This window comes from Nannospalax galili, unplaced genomic scaffold (assembly GCF_000622305.1).
Source record: "Nannospalax galili isolate Female #2095 unplaced genomic scaffold, S.galili_v1.0 scaffold24, whole genome shotgun sequence".
In the NCBI taxonomy this organism is placed as follows: Eukaryota; Metazoa; Chordata; class Mammalia; order Rodentia; family Spalacidae; genus Nannospalax; species Nannospalax galili.
In genome coordinates this window covers 831,842-850,333 of record NW_008352654.1, presented here as the reverse complement: position 1 = coordinate 850,333, position 18,492 = coordinate 831,842, and the positions used below count along the sequence as shown (strand labels likewise).

General features: G+C 50.0%; 1 protein-coding gene across 1 annotated transcript; it reads right to left on the bottom strand.

Annotated features, from left to right (window-relative positions):
• Nucleotides 1-310: 310 nt before the first annotated feature.
• Rps6kl1 (ribosomal protein S6 kinase like 1) lies at nucleotides 311-17,381 on the bottom strand. Its single transcript, XM_008849729.3, has 11 exons — nucleotides 17,271-17,381; nucleotides 15,816-16,100; nucleotides 15,152-15,276; nucleotides 14,321-14,413; nucleotides 6,964-7,011; nucleotides 6,431-6,563; nucleotides 4,612-5,214; nucleotides 4,205-4,294; nucleotides 3,978-4,060; nucleotides 2,279-2,374; nucleotides 311-2,036 (listed from the first exon to the last, which is right to left on the bottom strand). The coding sequence occupies exons 2-11, from the start codon at nucleotides 16,078-16,080 to the stop codon at nucleotides 1,926-1,928; spliced, it is 1,647 nt and encodes a 548-aa protein (XP_008847951.1). The 5' UTR covers nucleotides 16,081-16,100; nucleotides 17,271-17,381; the 3' UTR covers nucleotides 311-1,925.
• Between the last annotated feature and the right edge of the window lie 1,111 nt (nucleotides 17,382-18,492).

Sequence of the window (18,492 nt, the reverse complement as noted above, 5' to 3'; positions counted from 1 at the left end):
CTAACAAACAGTAGTCACAAGGGCAGTAGACAGGACAGGTGGATAACCTAGGCTGCAGATGACAGGTGTGACAGATTCTAGCCTTAACTACAGCCTTTTTCACACGAGTTTTATCTGATGATCCTGCTTGTAGTGAGGCCATCCCTCTGGAGGCCTGTCACCGGAAGGAAGTGGATCTGAGGACAGAGGGATTGCAGTTTACCGGTAGGTGGGTTCAATAAAAGGAAAAACTTGAGAATTTGTATCTGGTCTAGACCTTGTGTTACAAGCTATAATTTTTCAAGTAAACCTATGAAGTATTAGTTGGCTCCATTTTATTAAAAGGTCATCCATAATCTTTGCCACAGCTAGGACCAAACAGGGCTCAAGAGTGCCAGATATACAGTGTGTTGGCTAGATGAGGCCCAGAAATGACTTGTACGTCATAAAGCAGTGGTTGAAGTAGGCTTTATGGGTTGTCACAGAAGGAGCATGTACTTGTAAGTCGACTCCAGCAGGTTCTAAGTTAACCTCTTGACCTGTTTCTCAGGAGATACCATCTTTCAAGGGGTCACTGTAAGGCACTTTCCAAGGTTTCTCTTTACCACCTGTAGAGTTCTGTGTCCCCCACAACCCACCGCGTCTCTTGAGGGCTGCTTTGTAGAAGACAGACTGCTTCCCTTGTAATCTGCCCTTTGCAAGTCACTCACTACATTAATGATGCAAGGGCACTGCAGGAAGAACAGATTTTATTGGAGGGTGGGGAAACCCCAGGGACTGCAAGATGGGGGCTATGGAGCATGGAACAGGGGTTGTGCTTTCCCCTGTCATCTGGCCCAGAGTCAGCCTAAGAAATGGGAATCTTGGGACTCCCTAGGACACCGGTATTTGGTGGCAGTTGCCCAAGTGGTGAACAGTGTTAGACACCACTTGGTTGTGGTATAGACACACGGTCTAGAAGGATATAGGAATAGATCAAGTGAAAATTTGTGGCACGTGCCACACCACAGAGACTGGATAGGTCCTGAGAGGAGCCCTCAAACCTAGGGAGGGGCATTGTCTTTGGGGATAGCCACTTACCCCCCCCCCCGCGAGTTCTGAGACCAGAAACACCTGGCCAAAAGTGTGGGTAATTTGTGGCTTTTTATCCCAAAAGTCATAGTGGGCAGTGAATTGAGTACAACCTCGTGACCAAAATGCTGAATGACAACCAATATGAAGAGACTCCCCTCTTGGATCCATGGGGTAGGCTCTCCTGACAGGGAAGAAAGCTCTTTATTTGGTTTTCAGGCTTGGTCTAAGTGGAAAAACTGCATTCTTAACCTACCACCCCTTAGCCCTGCCTTCTCCTGACTTCTTTTGTTCTCCAAAGTCAAATCACAAGTTAGGATCAGGAGGGTAGAGTGGATCATCCATCCTCTCATCTCACCCTACAGACTTCCTTCTCACCTTCCCTGTGCTTGTGGGAACAGTCTCTAATGGAAACAACCTACTGGCTGCATGACTGCAATGGACCCAGAACAGCCCTAGTTTGGATCCGGAGGATCAGTGTCCTGAGATGAGTCTCCAGAGTTGTCCAAAGTGGGGTACAATATGGCAGTGTCACCAAACTTGTTGGTTGGCTCAGCAGATGTTCAGCAGTTCAGAACTTGAGTGACAGCACCCCTTAACATGACTGATCCATGTTAAAGGTACAAGGTGCTCAACAGGTGTCTACTGACTAATGACTTCAGGTTGCTCAGCAGGGTGGATCTTACCGACCCTCCAGCAGCTTCCCCAGGGGCTGGCCTTTACGGGACAGTAGTCATTACTATAGGCCCAAGCAGGTTGCTGAGCTGCGCTGCCCCACTGTCTTCCCCTGAAGTCCACAGATCAGAGGGGCCAGCTCAGATGGCAGGCAAACAGGAGATCCAGGCTGGCTGCTTCCTTGCCTACTAACCCACCTCTTACCCCACCAGTCTGCTCCATTGGATAGTACTGAAAAAGGGGTGGGACTTGAGTTTGCTGGTGCCTCCTCCTCCAGCACCTAGTCTCCGCTGGGGCTCAAACTGCAACAGCTGAGGGGTGAGACTCAGTCAGCACTCTGCAGCTCTTCCCCACCATGGAGGCAGGCACCCACCTCCTGGGATTCCTTGTGGCCAAGGCCCCTAGAGTGCTCACTCCCTCCCCCCAACATTGGTAGTAGTTAGTCACAGACATTTGTCACCCTATTGCCTTCCAACTTACATTAACACATAGAACTCACACGATTATGGTGTTTCCATCTTCCCATCTCCCACCCACAGGCCAATCATCTTACCTCAGTCAGCAGCGAGGCTGCTGGGCGACTGAGCCACTCCGGCAGCTGGAGCTGCGTGTGGGCCTGGAATCCTGAAGGGTGGCTCTGGGACAGTGCCTGGGGAAAACACAAGGAGAGGCCTCTGAAGAGGCCACTCCAGGAAAGTCTATACCCTAGTGGCAGCCAGGACTTGCTCCACCCCCATGACACATTCCATGAGGAAGAGGATGTTGATGCTAGGATCTGGTGTGTGCCAGACACTGTACTAGACCCCAGGCATACTGTATCCATTAAAGAAGCAAAGCTGGCGCAGGAAAAAAAAAAAAAAAAAAAAACTTGGTCTGTCATCAGGGTTTAAACCCAGGTTTCTCGGCAAGCTTGTTAGATCATCAATCCTGGTTGTAATTAGGCTGGACATTCTATTAGTGTTTAATTACATCAACCCTGGTTGTAATTAGGCTGGACACTTAGAGTGCTAAGTTCCACTCTAGCACTGGAACTTGTTAAAGAAAAAGCCTCCACAAGCTATTCATTTGACAGCCGGGTATGCTGCCATCAAGGCCATAGCAGGATGTGGTGACCAGAAAGCATAACTCTCTGCAGCTAAAGATGTAGCTTTGGAGAACAAAAGTCTGTTGAGGTAAGGAGGAGCTTCAAGAAGCTCTCAAAAAGAAGGAAGCCCAGGAGAGCCATGTCAGGGCTTGGGGATATTTGTAGGCAGGGTTCTCAGACACCCTGAGCTATGGAACAAAAGCAGGAGAGACTGGTCAGGTCTGGCCTTTAGGTCACACCATACCTATCTCAGCTGTTTCCTGCTCAAATGTTGGCCTCTCCCTTCCCTTGCTTCCCAATCTAACTAGCTCCAGATGAGCTCATATGGGTGGAGGCCAGAGGGCAAAGTCTCCATCCTGGACAAGTGGATTTTCTTTTGTGTATGCATGTGGAGGCCAGATATTGCTGTCCAGTGTCTTTCCTGTCTTTCCTCTGTTGCTTTTTTTTTTTGGAGACAGGGTCTCTCTGTAGTCCCAGCTGGCCTGGAACTTGCTATGTAAACCAGACTGGTTTCAATCTCAGAATTCTGCCTATCTCTACCTCCCGAGTGCTAGGATTAAAGGAATAAGCCACCATAATGGCTTTTTTTTTTTTGAGACAATGTTATTGAACCCAAATCACACTGATTGGCTAGACTGGTGGGTCAGTGAGCTCTGAGGATCTGCCTGTCCCACCCCCACCCTGCCACTAGGGTTACAGATGTACATTACCACACCTGGCTTTTATGTGGGTGCTGGGGATCAAACTCAAGTCTTTATACTTGAGCAGCAGATGCTTTACCAGCTGAGCCACCTCTCCAGCCCACAAGTGGGTTTGGCTGACCAGGCTGACTGGCTTGAATGAAAGTGCCCTCTCCCTTCCTCCAGCTGAGGTCTAGGAGACCTGGAATATGATCCAGAGGCCTTCCAGGAATGCTTGTCTAGAAATCTCTATCACATATCACATACCATTCATAGAAGTTGACAGTCTCCTTAGCAATAGCCCCTACTGTGGTGGGAGAGACTTCCTCTACTGCTGATGGCCTAATGAGTTTAAGAACATCCAGCCCAAAGGACAGGCCTGGAAAAAAAGGCAACCTCTGCTCTGACCCTGGCCAGCTGGCTAAGCCTCTGCTCAACCTGTACCCAGTGGCCTCCCCCAGGGCTCTACACTCTGCCTGGCTACTCACCATTCCTGTGAGCAGCTCATACAGTAGTGACCCATAGCTCCACCAGTCACAGGCTTCGGTCAGCTCAGAAATACCCCCAACCTCTACGGGAATAAGAACACATATATCCCTGCTTCACACAAAAGGACCCTCTCCATTCTCATCCTAGAGCCCACTGTCCATCCTCTGACCTCAAACCATGCAAAGGCACCCAAGATCTAGGTACCATCCCCACCCCAACTCCTTGCCTGGGGCACTGTACAGGCAGTCTACAGCTTCCTGGCTGCACTGGGGCTCCACTTCGGACCATTGGCCAAAATATGTGAGCCGGATGTGACCTTGTCCATTGTATGCAGGGAGGAAAGAAGGGGACAAGGTTGAGAATAGCATTACTGAACATGGTATGTCAAGATGGTCCCAGGGCTTCCCCCAGCACAGTCACACAGCAGGTAGAGGCTACCTAAGGACATGGCCCCTTGGAGCCCAGAGCTCAGGGATGTTCCTGGGAGCTGCTGCCCCAGCCTCAGGTCCTGTGTGAAGGCCCAGATGGAGGCTGGCAGAAGCGGCATGAAGCCCTATAACTTTGGAGGTCCCCTTGACCCTGGGGACCTCCACCTGAGGAGTGGGGTGGAGACAGGGTAGCTGTGGCTCCTACCTGCCTGGTCCAGAAGCAGGTTCTGTGGGTTGAGGTCCCGACACAGCACCCCTTGCTCGTGTAGTGCTTCCAGTGCCACTAGCATCTCAGCTGCCCACTGTCTCACCTGTTCCTCCTTCACACTCCAGAGAGCTCTGCTGTACCCCCACCTGGCCCTGTTCACTGATGGGGGGCTCTGACCTCTGCCTCGGCCACAGCCCCCCAGCACCCGACCAGCCCCCTCTCGAACCCAGTCCAGCCCCCTAGTGGACCCAGGGTTCAAGCTCTGACCAGCTCGCTTGACTTGACTGCGCAAGTGGCCTCTTGGGGCTTCTGTGAGGTCTGAAGAGCAGGAAGTGCTGGTCCCCGCTGAAGGCTCACTGCAAGCCTCTTTCTGGGGTCTGAGGGATGGGGCCCCCTTAGCTGGAAGAAGGCTCTGAAAAGTCTGTGGAGGCTCCAGAGGGATTTTGTCCTGCCCCATGGTGTGGCTTGGTGGGAGCTGTGCTGGAGTCATGAGGCTGAGACAGGTGTTGAGCTGGGCTTTCGACTTCTGGGCAGAGCCAGGCCTGAGCCTAGAATGTTGAAGGTGTGCCTGGGAAAGCAGGTGGGACCAGAGAGTACCTCCTGGGCCAAGCAGAGGAAGTGAGAGCATGGAAAGAGAGAAGAAGAGTATGGAAGCCAGGTCCTGACCCACTCTCACCTTCCCTCCATCTTGGCATGGCCCATCTGCCTCCTAGGAGTCCTGGCCTTGCTCAGCCTTCTCACCACCCCCCTCTTCCACTTCCAAGCATATAACAGGCTCTCCTCTGCTCTGACCCATTTACAGAGAGCTGGGCCTCACAGCCAGCATACCCTGTATGCTTAGCTCAATGCTTATATATGTATTTATATTTTATTATTTTTATATTATGTGTCTGAGCATATCGCCTGCATGTGTGTAAGTGCACCCAAGTCGTACAATGCCCGAGGAGGTCAGAAGAGGGCATTGGATCCCCTGGAACTGGAGTTAGGATGGTTGTTAGCCACCATGTGAAATACTGGAAATCACACCCAGGTCCTCTGCAAGAGTAGTCAATGCTCTTAATCGCTGAACCAACTCTCCATCCCCAACGTTTATATATTGTTAATGACCTTGGTTGAATGGAGTGTTCACCAGTGTTCAATATATAATTTCTTTTGTTTTAGGGAGAATGGTATCACAAAAGGTAAAGACAGTCAGGATCTACAGTGACTGAATGTCATGAACCAAGGATGTACCTCTTATTTACTTTTTATTATTTATTTATTCATTTATTTATTTACTTATTTATAGATGATCTCTCTATGTAGCACTGACTGGCCTGGAACTTTCTATGTAGACCAGGCTGACCTCAAACTCACAGAGACCCATGTGCCTCTGCCTCCCAAGTGCTGGGATTAAAGGTGTGCCCTATCACACCCAGCTGGACTTCATATTTAACACCACTTAATGTCTGCTACATGGCCCAGATCATGTCCTTAGAGTTTTAGTTACCAACCACCCCACATGGCCCTGACCAGAAAGTGAAAAAAGCCAAGACTAGGGAAAATGGTGACAAAAGACACAGGCCCATGAATACCCTCCTCATCTGCCCAGGGTGTGGACATCAACCTCAGGACATCCCCTGCTCACTTGGGACCACACAGAAGCCCACAGCAGCCTGGCCTTTCCATCAGCCTCCAGCTGAGCCCCCCCCCCCCCGCATCTGTGCCACACACCTGAAGCAAGCCATACCCCTCCTGAGGGCCCAGGATTTGAGGGGGTAGGTAACAATATTCCAAACCCTCAAGGAGCTGGTGGGGACCCCACAAGCCCCCTCACCTTGCACATGCTCCAAGTGCAAGAAGATGGAATCCTCACTCACAAAGTACCGCAGTAGTTTTGTCATATAGGGAACTCCATGCGGGATGATAGTTAACCGCTCTCGGCTTACGGTGTGGCACCTGGGAAGGCTCTGAGGTGGTGACAAGGCAGGTGGATGAGCTGATGCTGTTATCAGACATCCTTGCCCTGGCTTCAGGACAGCAGGTTATGAATTAGGAACCAGTCTGAGGACCAACTGCCTCCCCCAGTTCCTGGCCCTGTCCTTGTGCCTATTATCCTATGGAATGATAGGATGAGTGTGTGTGTGTGTGTGTGTGTGTGTGTGTGTCTGTCTGTCTGTCTGTCTGTCTGTCTGTCTGTCTTGGAGGCAGGGGCAATGCTCAGAAGCAGAATAAACAGCTTTTGGTTTTGGAGGGAGCATGGGCTTCGGATGCACATTCTGGGGCGGGGGTTCCCCAGAGGGCAGGAGTCTAAAGAGCTCTGAAAGTTCCAAGTGGAATGCAGCATGGTGGCAGCTGGGCAGCACTTGCCTTCACAATGAAGGTCCCTCCAGTTGCTGGATCCTGGACCAACTGCACCTGCCAAAGTCCAGGAGGCACTGGTCAAGGCATGTGTTAGTCCCTGGAATTTCTATACCCTCAGGTTCCTCCATTGTGCTGACTCACTTCAGGCAGGGGAGGGAGCATGGTCCCTTCCCCAGGCAGACATCCATCCTGTCCTGCTTACCCACCCTTGCTAGACCTGAAGGTCTAGACTCTGTTCTTTTTACTTTTTACTCCAGCATCTGGGGCTCCTACCCCGTCACCAGTGCTCTCTGAGCTCACCCTTGGGGGAGACTGCTCGCACTATCTAACCTCCTATCTCACCTGGTTGTAAGCTCCATGAGGGCAGGGAAGGGACCACCCTGCCCAGCTTGGGATCCCCACATTCCTGCATAGTGGAGCAATAGAGCAGATGCCTTACCTATGCATAATGAATGGCCCAGGCACTAGCTGTTAGGGTTAGGGGAGCCCTCATGTGAGAATATCCCTCCCCCTACCTGCTCACCCTAGCCAGGCCCCACATGGCCTGAGGACAGCTGAGATCAGGCCCTCATCTCAGGCTTGGCCAGAGCCTGCTATCCTTCAGGAATGGTGTCATGGCTGAAGCATCTCAGAGCTACTCACTTCCTCTGAGCCTTGTTTTACAAGTGAAGCTGCAGTTCTTGAGAGTGTGGGTCCAGATCAGCTGGGCTGAGCCATGCCAGGATTAGCACACTTCTTCAGGAGTCTCTCTCTGCCTTGCTACACTTCCTTTTAAATACAAGTGAGTGTGGTTGTACATTCCAGTCACTTGGGAGGCTGGCCTTTGACAGCAAGCAGCCCTCTCCTTAGGGTGGCCTTGGTTAGAGGTAGTGGTCTGTCTACTGCTAAGCCTTATTTGGAGTTGGATCCTTGATTAATCTCCCTAGGAGGCAAGAGTGGACCCAGCCATAGGAGGGGGAAGGAGGAGACACATAGTTGTGTCAGAGCAGTATGACGGGATTTTGCCTGGATGAGGGTATGTAATGGTCAGACAGAACCTTGATATTATGACTCCATGATCATTGACCTACCTGGCAGACTCTCCTAGGCTGGCTGGAGTGGGAGTTGGGCCCAGGCTACTGGACATCAGTGAAAGCTTAGGACAGGGTAGGGAAAAGAGCCCTGGATATTTTAGCTTTTAAAAAAAATATTATTTAAATTTGATGTATATGAGTATATTGCCTGCATGTATATAAGTGCACTCATGTTGTGCAATGCCCACAGAGGTCAAAAGAGGGTGTTGGATCCCCTGGAACTGGAGTTACAGATGGCTGTTAGCTGCCATGTGGGTGCTGGGAACTGAACCCCGGTCCTCAGCAAGAGCAACCAGTGCTCTTAACCACTGAGCCATCTCTCTAGCCCCCTTTTTTAGTTTGTGTGTGTGTATGTGTGTGTGTGTGTGTGGTATTGGGAACTGAACCTAAAGCCTCATCATGAATACTAATTAAGAGTTCTACCACTGATCTATATCTCCCAGCCCAGGGCCCTGGTTTTAGATCTTGGGCAAATGAATTGGTTTCTTAACTACCAAAGAGGAAATATATGGTAGCACACACCTTCAGTTCTAGGACTTGGAAGGCCAAGGCAGGTGGATCTCTGTGAGTTCAAGTTCAGCCTGGTCCACATACCGAGTTCCAGGCCAGCTGGAACTACAGGGAGACCTTGTCTCAAAAAGATCAAGGAAAAAAAAATAATAAGTGCCCATCTTCGCTGTGCCACTGGTTTGTTGAGGCCATAATGGGAAAGCTCTCGGTGAACGCCATGAGAATGTCATTTATACCCTTGCCAGTCAGTCAGTCACACAGCTTCTCTAGACCTTGCTCTTTTTGTGTGTGGGGGTATATGTGGTGTATGTACATGTTTGTGTGTAGAGGACGGAGGTTGACATTGGGCATCTTCCTCAATTGCTCTCCACCTTATTTTTTGAGATAGTCTTTCACTGAATCTGGAGATTACCTATTCAGCTAGCTGGCCAGAGAGCTCCAGGGATCTGCCCTTCTACCTCCTCAGCACAGGAATTACAGGCATGCACCACCACACCTGGCCTTTTATGTGGGCGCTGGAGATCAAACTCAGGACCTTGTGTTTTACCAACTAAGCCACCTCCCCAATCCCTCTAAAAATGGGGTCATGATAGTTCATCCTATCAGCACTGTGTGTGTTGATAAAAATAGAGAACTGAACTATAAATCCTGCTGAACCATGGTAATTATCAATGTCATTGTAGAAGCCAACACTGGCTATACAGTGTTTACTCTGTGCTAAGTGTGTTTGCCCTACCAGGTGAGCGTTATTAGTGACTCACTTTATTGATGAAATTAAGGTTCAAAGGAGTGATATGACTCACCTACAACCCCACTGCTAAAATGACAGAGTTGGGATTTGAATTCAGACAGGCTGATCCCAGGTTTGGCCTGTGTAAGTGCCTGTCCTGCTGGGCCTCAGGTTCTTCATCACCAATAAAAAGAAAGCAATGCACTAAATGGGCCCTGGGTCCTTCCTACAGCAGGACAGCGGTATTCCTTTTGACCACCAGGGGTCTCCCTCTAATGGCCAGAGTCCTAGCTCAGGGTGGCCTCGGCGCCCTCACCAAATTTGTGCAATGTTTGAAGAGAGAAAGGCAGAACACTCTGGGGTCATTTAAGAAAACAGAGTTTCCCACAAGTACTGACACCCCAGATAATTCCCCACCATCCTTCGCCAAGTGGGATTCCCCCCACCTTATCCTGGGCCAAGCCCTCTGATTTGCAGTCTGAAACCTGGCCAACAATGGGAAAACCACAAATAAAACTTGACCTATACATCAAAAGAACTGTCTTCAAAACATATTAAAATCTATTTTCTAGAAGACCTAAACATTAACAGCAATGATCTTGGAGTTAGGTAAATTTTCTTTCCTCTCCTCCCCTCACTCCCTCCCCTCGCCTCCTCTCTCATTTGAAACGTCTTTGTCTTTCAATGTATCTCAAAAGAATAGTAGAGGGGATGTTTTCCCATTACTACAACCAAACAAAAAATTCCCCTTTTGTTAAGTGGTTTGGGGGACAGAACAATACCCAATACTTGACTTCCTTGAACCTTAGTTTCATTCTCTTTTTTTTTTTTGGTCTTTTTGAGACAGGGTCTCCCTGTAGCCCCAGCTGTACTGGAACTCACTATGTAGACCAGGCTGGCCTTGAACTTGCAGAGATCTGCCTGCCTCTGTCTACCAAGTGCTGGGATTAAAGGCGTGCACCACCACGCCCAACCATTCTCTCTTTTTTAAAAATACATTTTTGGGGCTGGAGAGATGGCTCGACAGTTAAGAACACTGGTTGTTCTTGCAGAGGACCCGGGTTCGAATCCCAGCACCCACATGGCAGCTAACAACTGTCCCTAACTCCAGTCCCAGGGGATCTGACGGTCTCTTCTGTCCTCCGTGGGCATTGCACGACATGGGTGCACTTACATACATGCAGGCAATACACACATACACATAAAATAAAAATAATAAAAATTCTTTTAAAAAGTTTTAAAAAATACATTTTCATTTATTTTATTTTGTGTGCATGTAGATGGGAGATGTGTGCCAAAGCTTGTGGAGGTCAGAGGCCAACTTGCAGGAGTCTGGTCTCTCCTTCTACCATGTGAGTCCTAGGGATAGAACTCAGCTTGTCAGGCTTGGTGGCATGCAGCTTTACCCATTGAATCATCTCACTTGCCCAGTTTCATTCTCTTTAAGGCAATTATTAAGGGGTTGGACACATAGCTTAGTTGGTAGAGGGCTTTCCTGGGACACATGAAGAAGTCCTGGGTTTGATTCCCAGCACTGCATAAACAGGGTATGGTGATACACAGCTATAATCCCAGTACTCAGGAGGTAGAGGCAGGAAGATCAGGAGTTCAAGGTCATCCTTGGCTACATAGTGAGACTGAGGCCAGCCTGGGCTACATGAGAAATGCCAATTATTAAAATATGGCCAAAGAGAGCTTTCTGCTATGGTGGAAATGTATTTTTGCAGTATACAATGGGGGAAGTGATCAGTCTCAAGTGGTGATGGAGCCTGTGCAACTAGAACACTTGATCTTAATTCATACAAATATTCTTATGTGACTACTATGCTGGAAAATACAGCATAATACTTTCATTTCAGGTGACTGAGGATTTAATGCCAAATATCTAAGTGAGAACATGCCTTATACATGCAGGGTAAGCCTTATAATTGGAAAATTTTTTCCACTTAAAAAAAATTAACCCATTGATTGACTGTGGAGATGGATCAGCAGGTAAGAGTGATCGCTGTGCACTCTTTGTGAGTTCAATTCTTCAACACTCATGTAAAAAGCCTCATGGCTACGGGTGACTGTAACCCCAGCACTCTTGGGGGTGGCAGACAGGAGGACGACTGGGGCTTGCTGGCCATCATGTTCAGCAAGAGAATAAGTTGAAGAACACCTGACTACCTCTACTGGCCTCTGTGTGCACACAGGGGCACATGTACAGGCACTATAAGGAAGGGAGGAAGGGAGGGAGGGAGGGAGGAAGGGAGGGAAGGATCTACCAAGTTTTGGAGACAGATACAGCTTTGGTGAAATACAAATATGCCCTTAAAGATACACAAAGAATCTAAGTCCTAATTGGAACATCTCATGGTGTAAACAAGCCCCAAATCTTCAAATAGGTTCCTAGACCCAAAGGTTCACAGAACAGATGTGAGCAAAGTTGGGGCAGGGATTGGGAAAGGTCAGTGTCGTACCTGAAGTGGGCAGTGTCTCCTTGGCTCCCTGTGGCTATGTGGGAATGAGGGCCCATACCCAGATCTGAATTTTTTTTTTTCCAATAAAAGCCTGAAATCTGGACTTCAAAAAAAAAAAAAAAAAAAACCTCAGTATTATTCTTTATTTAATTGTTAAGCTTTGAAATCTGGACTTTTATATGAAATCTACACATTTGAAATGTTGGTAACAATGAAAAAAAAAATACCCCTGTGACTGAGCCAAATAAAACAAGAATAATTTGGAAGACCTTTTTTCCCTTATGCCCAACTCAGAGAATGGCTCTCAGAGGAGGTTAAGACGGTGACATGGACAGACCCCTGGCATCTTGGCTGCCTACCTAGTTCCTGACATACTCATCTCACAGCTCCCTGACATCTCCACCCCTGCCAGCACCTCTTCAGCCCAGTTAGCCCCAGAGCCAGACACTTTTGAGGCACGCTGAGATCCCTGAGCCTGTGGGTGGCCACTGGCCAGCGCTGGCACTGCTCTGCCACCAGGATCTGCCTGGGCAGATTCTCAGAATGCACCCAATGGCCCTAAGCAACTTTCCTGTTCCTGGCTTGGGCCTAACCCGGAGGAAGTAGTAGGATCTCTGAAGGGGGCCGGTATCTATCTCTTGAGCACCCAATGGAGGGTAAAAAAGGAAAGAGGCAATCCCAAGTTCTTTTTTTTTTTTTGGTCTTTTTGAGACAGGGTCTCCCTGTAGCCCCAGCTGGCCTGGAACTCGCTACATCGGCCTTTAACTCACAGAGATCTGCCTGCCCCTGCCTCTGCCTCTGCCTCCCAAGTGCTGAAATTAAAGACAAGTGCCACTACACCCAGCAATCCCAAATTCTTAATAGGTGATTTCCCTCTACATAGGCCACAGAGTACTGATGATTAAAATGCACATGCTTTGCACATGTGCGTGTCCTAGGGTTGAACAAATTGGAGAATTCTATCATAGATTTCCTGTTTCAGAACTTTTAGTATATATTTGCATTCTAAAAGGTCTGAGAACTTCTAAAATTAAAATACAAAGTACTAGCTGGGCATCAGGTATAGTGCCTTTAATCCCAGCACTTGGGAGGCAGAGGCAGGCAGATCTCTGTGAGTTCAAGGCCAGCCTGGTCTACATAGTGAGTTCCAGGACAACTGGGGCTACAGGGAGACCCTGTCTCAAAAAGACCAAAAAAAAAAAAAAATACAAAGTACTATAATTTCGATTCACCATTTCCCAAACTTACTCAGTTCTGAACCCCTCTCTCTATAACTGGCATCTCATTCAGAGAAATGGTGTCAGTCTGACTGTGGAAGCAGCTGTGTTTGGCCAAGGTCAGGCTGTGGCCATGGAGCAGTTCAGTGGGAGGGGAGACAAGAGCAGATGGGAATCTGGCTAGATCTTCACTGACAGCCTGCGGCCTATTCCAGGGACCTGGGAAAGCAGCTGGAGCAAGGCCTGGAGATAGGAGCTTGTGCCTTCCAGCTCTTGTCACGTGTGTTAAGAACCATCAAGCATATACTAAATGACTTACCATGTGCCAGGCCTTTCCCAATAGTTATTTCATTTTTTTTCCCCCCCAGATCATCCCTTTTGGGGGAGAATTCTTACCCCTCTTTATTCATGAGGAAACCAAAGCTCAGAGCAGAGGGGGATTTGCTGATAGTGCATTGACCAGACTCAGGGCCCACCTCCCAGGCAGCATGCTATCCTTTTGCATGGTGGGCAAGTACACACGGGTATCCTTTTCTCTATGGACTCTCAGACCCACCAAAATTGCCCAGAATTTTAAATGACAGATTCTTGGGTTCAGCCCTAGAAATTCTAACTCCACAGGTTTGGGATGGGGCCCTGACATCTGTATCTTTGGGAGGCTTACCAGATGATTCTCATAAATGGTCAGTTTGGGAAAGAACTATTTTAGAGACTACTCAGGGAGCCCTGGACTGGAGGCAGAGAGCAATCTGATGCTAGCTCAACTCTCATTTGGCCTCTTTGTCCCTCCCATTCCTCCACATTAGTAAAAGTTGGGCTAACATCTCCTGTCTTCCTGTCTGCCCTGAATTAAGGGAAAGGGTACAAGATGGGATCAGGATGAGGGTGTGTGCACCTGAAGAGAAAGAGCAGAGCTGCCAAGGCCCTGGACAATGTAAGCCAATCCACAGCAATGCACGTATCTGCTGGGCAGGCTCAGGAGAGGAACACCTTCCAGCACAGGAAGTGCTCAGTTGTGTGTGGTGGGGAGATTCAGGGCTGTAGTTCCAGCACAGAGTGAATGCAGGTTGGAGGTGTGTGAGAAGCACAAGTGGGCCAGGCAGTGAGTGCTGAGGGCACGCAGGGTATAACTCCTTCCATGGTCTCTAAAGGTTTGTATGTCTGAGCTGGAGGGCAGTGGAAAGCTGACTGTGCCTCCCCTCATTCCCATTTTCCTCTTTAGGATCCCTGTACCTTGAGAGAGAGGAGGAGCCACTGGATAGCTGTGCCCTCTGAGACGCCACCACCCTCTAGAGGCAGGCAACTGTTAGAGACTACACAACTGGATCCTGACCTTGCACATCTGCTTCCCTTCCCACACTGCTCACTTACCTTCTGGATGATTCCAACCACCCTGTAGCCCTTCAGCTGCTCCAGGGCAGAGCTCAGTGTGCGGATGGGCCGGAGCCTCAGGCTGCTGAAGCCCTGTGGAGAAGGGAGACGAGGCCTCAGTCCTGGCTGCCTTAGTTATGGCTGTGGGCAGGGGCTTCTGGCTGCCAGGACAATACTAGGGGCCATAGTGGGTAGGACTGGGGTCCAGGCAGACTCCGTCACAGGAACAGGCTGAGCAGAGAAGCTGCCCTTAACTGGGGGAGACTGGTTCAAAGTGGCCAGGCTGATCAGGGCCCACCTAGCTTTACAAGGACCAGTTCTCAGGGTTTAACAAGCCCCCTCTCAGAAGCCTTGTCCTGAGAGACATTTTCTCCCAGAGTTTAGGGTGGGAACATGTTGGTGTCACAGAGCACAGTGGACTTAGGAGGGCACATGTGCAGCCCTGTGGTCATAGGAAGTACATGCAGCCCACTGGGTCAAAGTAACAAGGGGAACACCTTGGCCACATGGGTACTCATGCATTCATGTGTGTGTGTGCATACTCATGGTGTACCCACCCAACAGAAACAGAGTCTGGACGCTCCGAGTGTATATGTGAGAATGACATAGAGCCGTGTGCAAACTGGAGTGGGTGATTATGTACACACATGCCAAATGCTCTGTGAGGCTGCATGGGGGTGGGAGAGAGGAAGCGGGAGAGGACAGGAGGGCAATCCTGGCTCATACTTAGTCACACCCTCCACTAACTACCCACCCTGTTCTGAGGCTGGAGGGGCTTGGGGGTGGGGAGGCTCAGCTGCCTTTCCACAGAGTCCTCTTTCTCTTCCTCACCGTGTCAGGGCTGGCTCCACTGCCCAGTGTCCGCTGCAAGTGGCAGTTGAAGATCTCTTCGGCCCGCCGCAGGTACTTGGTAATTTTCACCTTTACTGCTTCACATCGCTCCTTGTTGGGGTCAACTGTGGAGGACTATGGTCATCATCTGGGGTCACCAGGGCCTCACCCCTGCCCTTCATCCTGGCCTTGCTGGTAGGTTGGGATGCCAGCTCCCATTAACTGCCCTCTGACTACTGAAACTGATAGTTCTAACTTCTAAGGCTGATCAACAGATTCTTTCCCCAGCCCTGTGCTGAGCCCCCACTGGGGTGGGAGACCAGCAGGAAAGGAAGAGGAGGAAGAAAGATGGCAGGAGGAGACTGGGAACCACAGTCACCCCACAGCCAACTGTACTTTAGAGCTGGTACCCACCACCTTGTTGGCTGTTCTCACACTCTGAGAAGGGATAAGGTGAGGATTCCCATGTCCATTTCCTGGAGAAGAGGAGAAGCTTCTAGAGTACAGTGTTTCCTCTACCTCTGATGCCCAGTATGAGAAAGGCTGGGGTAGAGACTACATTAGATGGGAAAGGAATGCACTGGATCCCTAATATGGATGGACACTAGACCCTACATCGGCCTTTTTCTGCCCAGCCCCTGTCCTTGCCCATCCCTACCCTCACCATGTACACCACGGAGCAGGACGTCCACACCATTCTGGTAGTGGTTAAAGGCCGCCTCATAGTCTTCACTAACATCACGCTCCAGGGCCAGCCGGATCTGGGTGGCTGCGTCTACCAGGTAGTCACGCTTGTTCATGTCAGGTGTCCCCATAGCCACTCGGTTACGAATCTGTTCCAGATACATACAGGCCTGGGAACGTGCTCGTGAACAGGGCTCAGGCTCCAGGCCTGGGCCAGGTGGACATTCGTAGGCTACCAGGCTCATGGCTGCCCTGCAGCTGTGATCTGCAAGAAGCAAATGCATTAGAGAGGCTCTTTCTGGGAGCCACACTCCTACCTGTACCCTGGCTTCCTTCACTGAACACTGGATCCACCTCTAAAGGCTGAGGCGATCAGGGCTAATGTGCAAGGTCCCTTCATTGAACCAGATCCTTCCTCAGTGGTAATGACAGAATAATACTACTGTGGCCTCTCTTTTCCCTTCAAACTCAGTTCCACAGCACTTCTCCAGTGTGTTCTGAGTGTGGAGCACTGGAAAGAGAGCTGGGGTATCTGTGATCCAGAGCTGCCTTCAAGGGGCAGCCACAGAGCAAACCTGGTGTCTAAACATGCTAAATATAAAGAAGTCACACACTCTGAACTCAAAGCTGCTTCTCCCACTGGTCCCCCACCCCACCACTTCTCCCTCCCAGCTTCCCTTGTGGAATTTCATTTAGCCTTAGGGTTCAGCTCAGTGACACCTCTTCCCATACAGAATGCATGTCTAGGCTTTTTATTTCCTTTGGCCCTGAAATCTGGAGTCAGTTAGTGGGGACCCTCTTTCTCCCAGGTACTCATTAAAGCTCATTGGCAGATGAGATGTCTGAGTGACAGATTTGATGCCAGTTCAATGAGGGTGGCAAGGTGGTCCAGTCCTATGGGGGGATGGCTTTTCCTCCTGACCCTGACTCTGAGGGGTTTAGGGATCCACTGTGGCCTCCATGGACCAGACCACAAGTACTCTCGAAGCAGTGTGTGACACCAACGGCCAATGAGTAGGAGCAGGGGCTCAGGTGCCACTGGAAAAAGGGCAGCAGGGAGCATTCATCCCTCTGCATGGAAAGAGATAGAACAGGCTTGAGAAGGAAACACACAGCCCCAAGCAGCCAGGAGCTGAGTGAGCCCCAGCCAGGATGCAGCAGGAGATGGAAAAAGGCTGGCTTTCCTGCGAGCCCAGAGGGACAGGAGGCCTGTGCTCTGGCAGCACCAAAGCTGGTCGCGCTGGGTTGCAGGCTTCAGGGTCCCTACTCACAGCCACAAGCCTACATCCGGACCCGGGGAGCAAGCGGAGCTTGCAGGTCCCCAGCATGCAAGGTGCACCATCCCGAGGACTCGCCAAGGAGGCCAGGCGTGGGTAGGAAAAGGAAGGCTCCTCCTCGCCTGGGAGGATAGTGGAAGAGCGGAGCAGCACTGTACCTGCCGGAACCAGGGGCTGGGTCCGCGTGCCAGACCTCCCCGGCTGCCACCTCCTTTCACAGCCGCAGGGCGGGCGAGTGAGTTTCACCAATCCCAGCCTTCCACCCTGCGACCAGGTGCCGGGGTCTAGCCCGGTGCTGCTTGGCCATTGGCTGCGGATGAGCTCATCCTCCATGGTTAGAATACATCTCCAATCACCACCAGCCTCTGCTTCTGACCATCCTTAAAGCCGCAGAGTTTGCAATGCCGGGAGCTTAGGTGGGGGGTGGAGGGTGCGGATGGGTGGAGGGGGAGGGGCATGGGAATGAGTGGAGTCGGGAGTGGGGAGGTGGTCTCTTGTCATCCAGGGATGTGGAAGGAGCTGCTTCTGACACATAGGCCAACTGAAAAGTATCCATGGCACTTCTTAGGGCTTTTCTCATTCGAGATGGCTAGGCAGGCCAAGGCGCCTGCTGCCAAGCCTTTGAATCTAGGTTCGATTCTCAGGAAGGAAGGAGAGACTCGGCTATCACAAGTTGTCCTTTAACCTTCACACACTGGTCCATCACACTAACCACATACAAGAGAGCAAACTAATTACATAACTAAATAAATGTAATTCATTCACTACTTCAGTTATTCAACTATTTAATGATTTTTTGAGGATTGTGCACTCTGCTCCAGGGACTAGGTTTTGGGAGGCACCGATGGCCTTGACAGATCTGCTACAGTCCTCCTGAAGTTTAATGTCTAGTGAGGGGTACAGGGATTCCAGAGGTGGGTAGTAGAGGTAACATGGTTTTGCTGTGTTCCAGCAGTACAGAGGGCTATGACCTAGCCTGGGGGGGTCAGACTGCATCAACAAGAAAACCAGATCTGACCTGAGCCCCCTCACTTGTCAAGACCCACACTGCCCTTCCCTACTGCCCTGTCGTTTGGATAGTTTTTCATAGCAGTCTCCTCGGGCTCCTCTTCCTCCCCTATACTCCCACTCAAGAAGACACCAAGGTAGTCTGTAAGCACACTACCTCCCACCTGTGGTTCCCACTTCTTTGTACAGATGGCCTGTCTACACACATCGAAGCCAGCCTTCATCTTGTCCATGAATTCTGCTCCATCTTCTATTCAAGGACAGTATCCCAGCAATTCTTTCTCTTTCTTTATCATTAGTTTTTGGTTCCCACTGGATCATTCCCATCTTATTTAAACATAATATTGTATCTCTTACTTTAAAGCAAAACAA

Bases quoted from the DNA above. Each gene is read 5' to 3' on its own strand.
- Rps6kl1 (XM_008849729.3), bottom strand. From the start codon at position 16,080: ATGAGCCTGGTAGCCTACGAATGTCCACCTGGCCCAGGCCTGGAGCCT. The intron at 7,012-14,320 runs GTAAGTGAGCAG...GGACTTTGGCAG, and splicing joins TGGTTGGAATCATCCAGAAG to GTGCAGTTGGTCCAGGATCC. The intron at 2,037-2,278 runs GTAAGATGATTG...CTCACCCCTCAG, and splicing joins CAGCCTCGCTGCTGACTGAG to CTGTTGCAGTTTGAGCCCCA.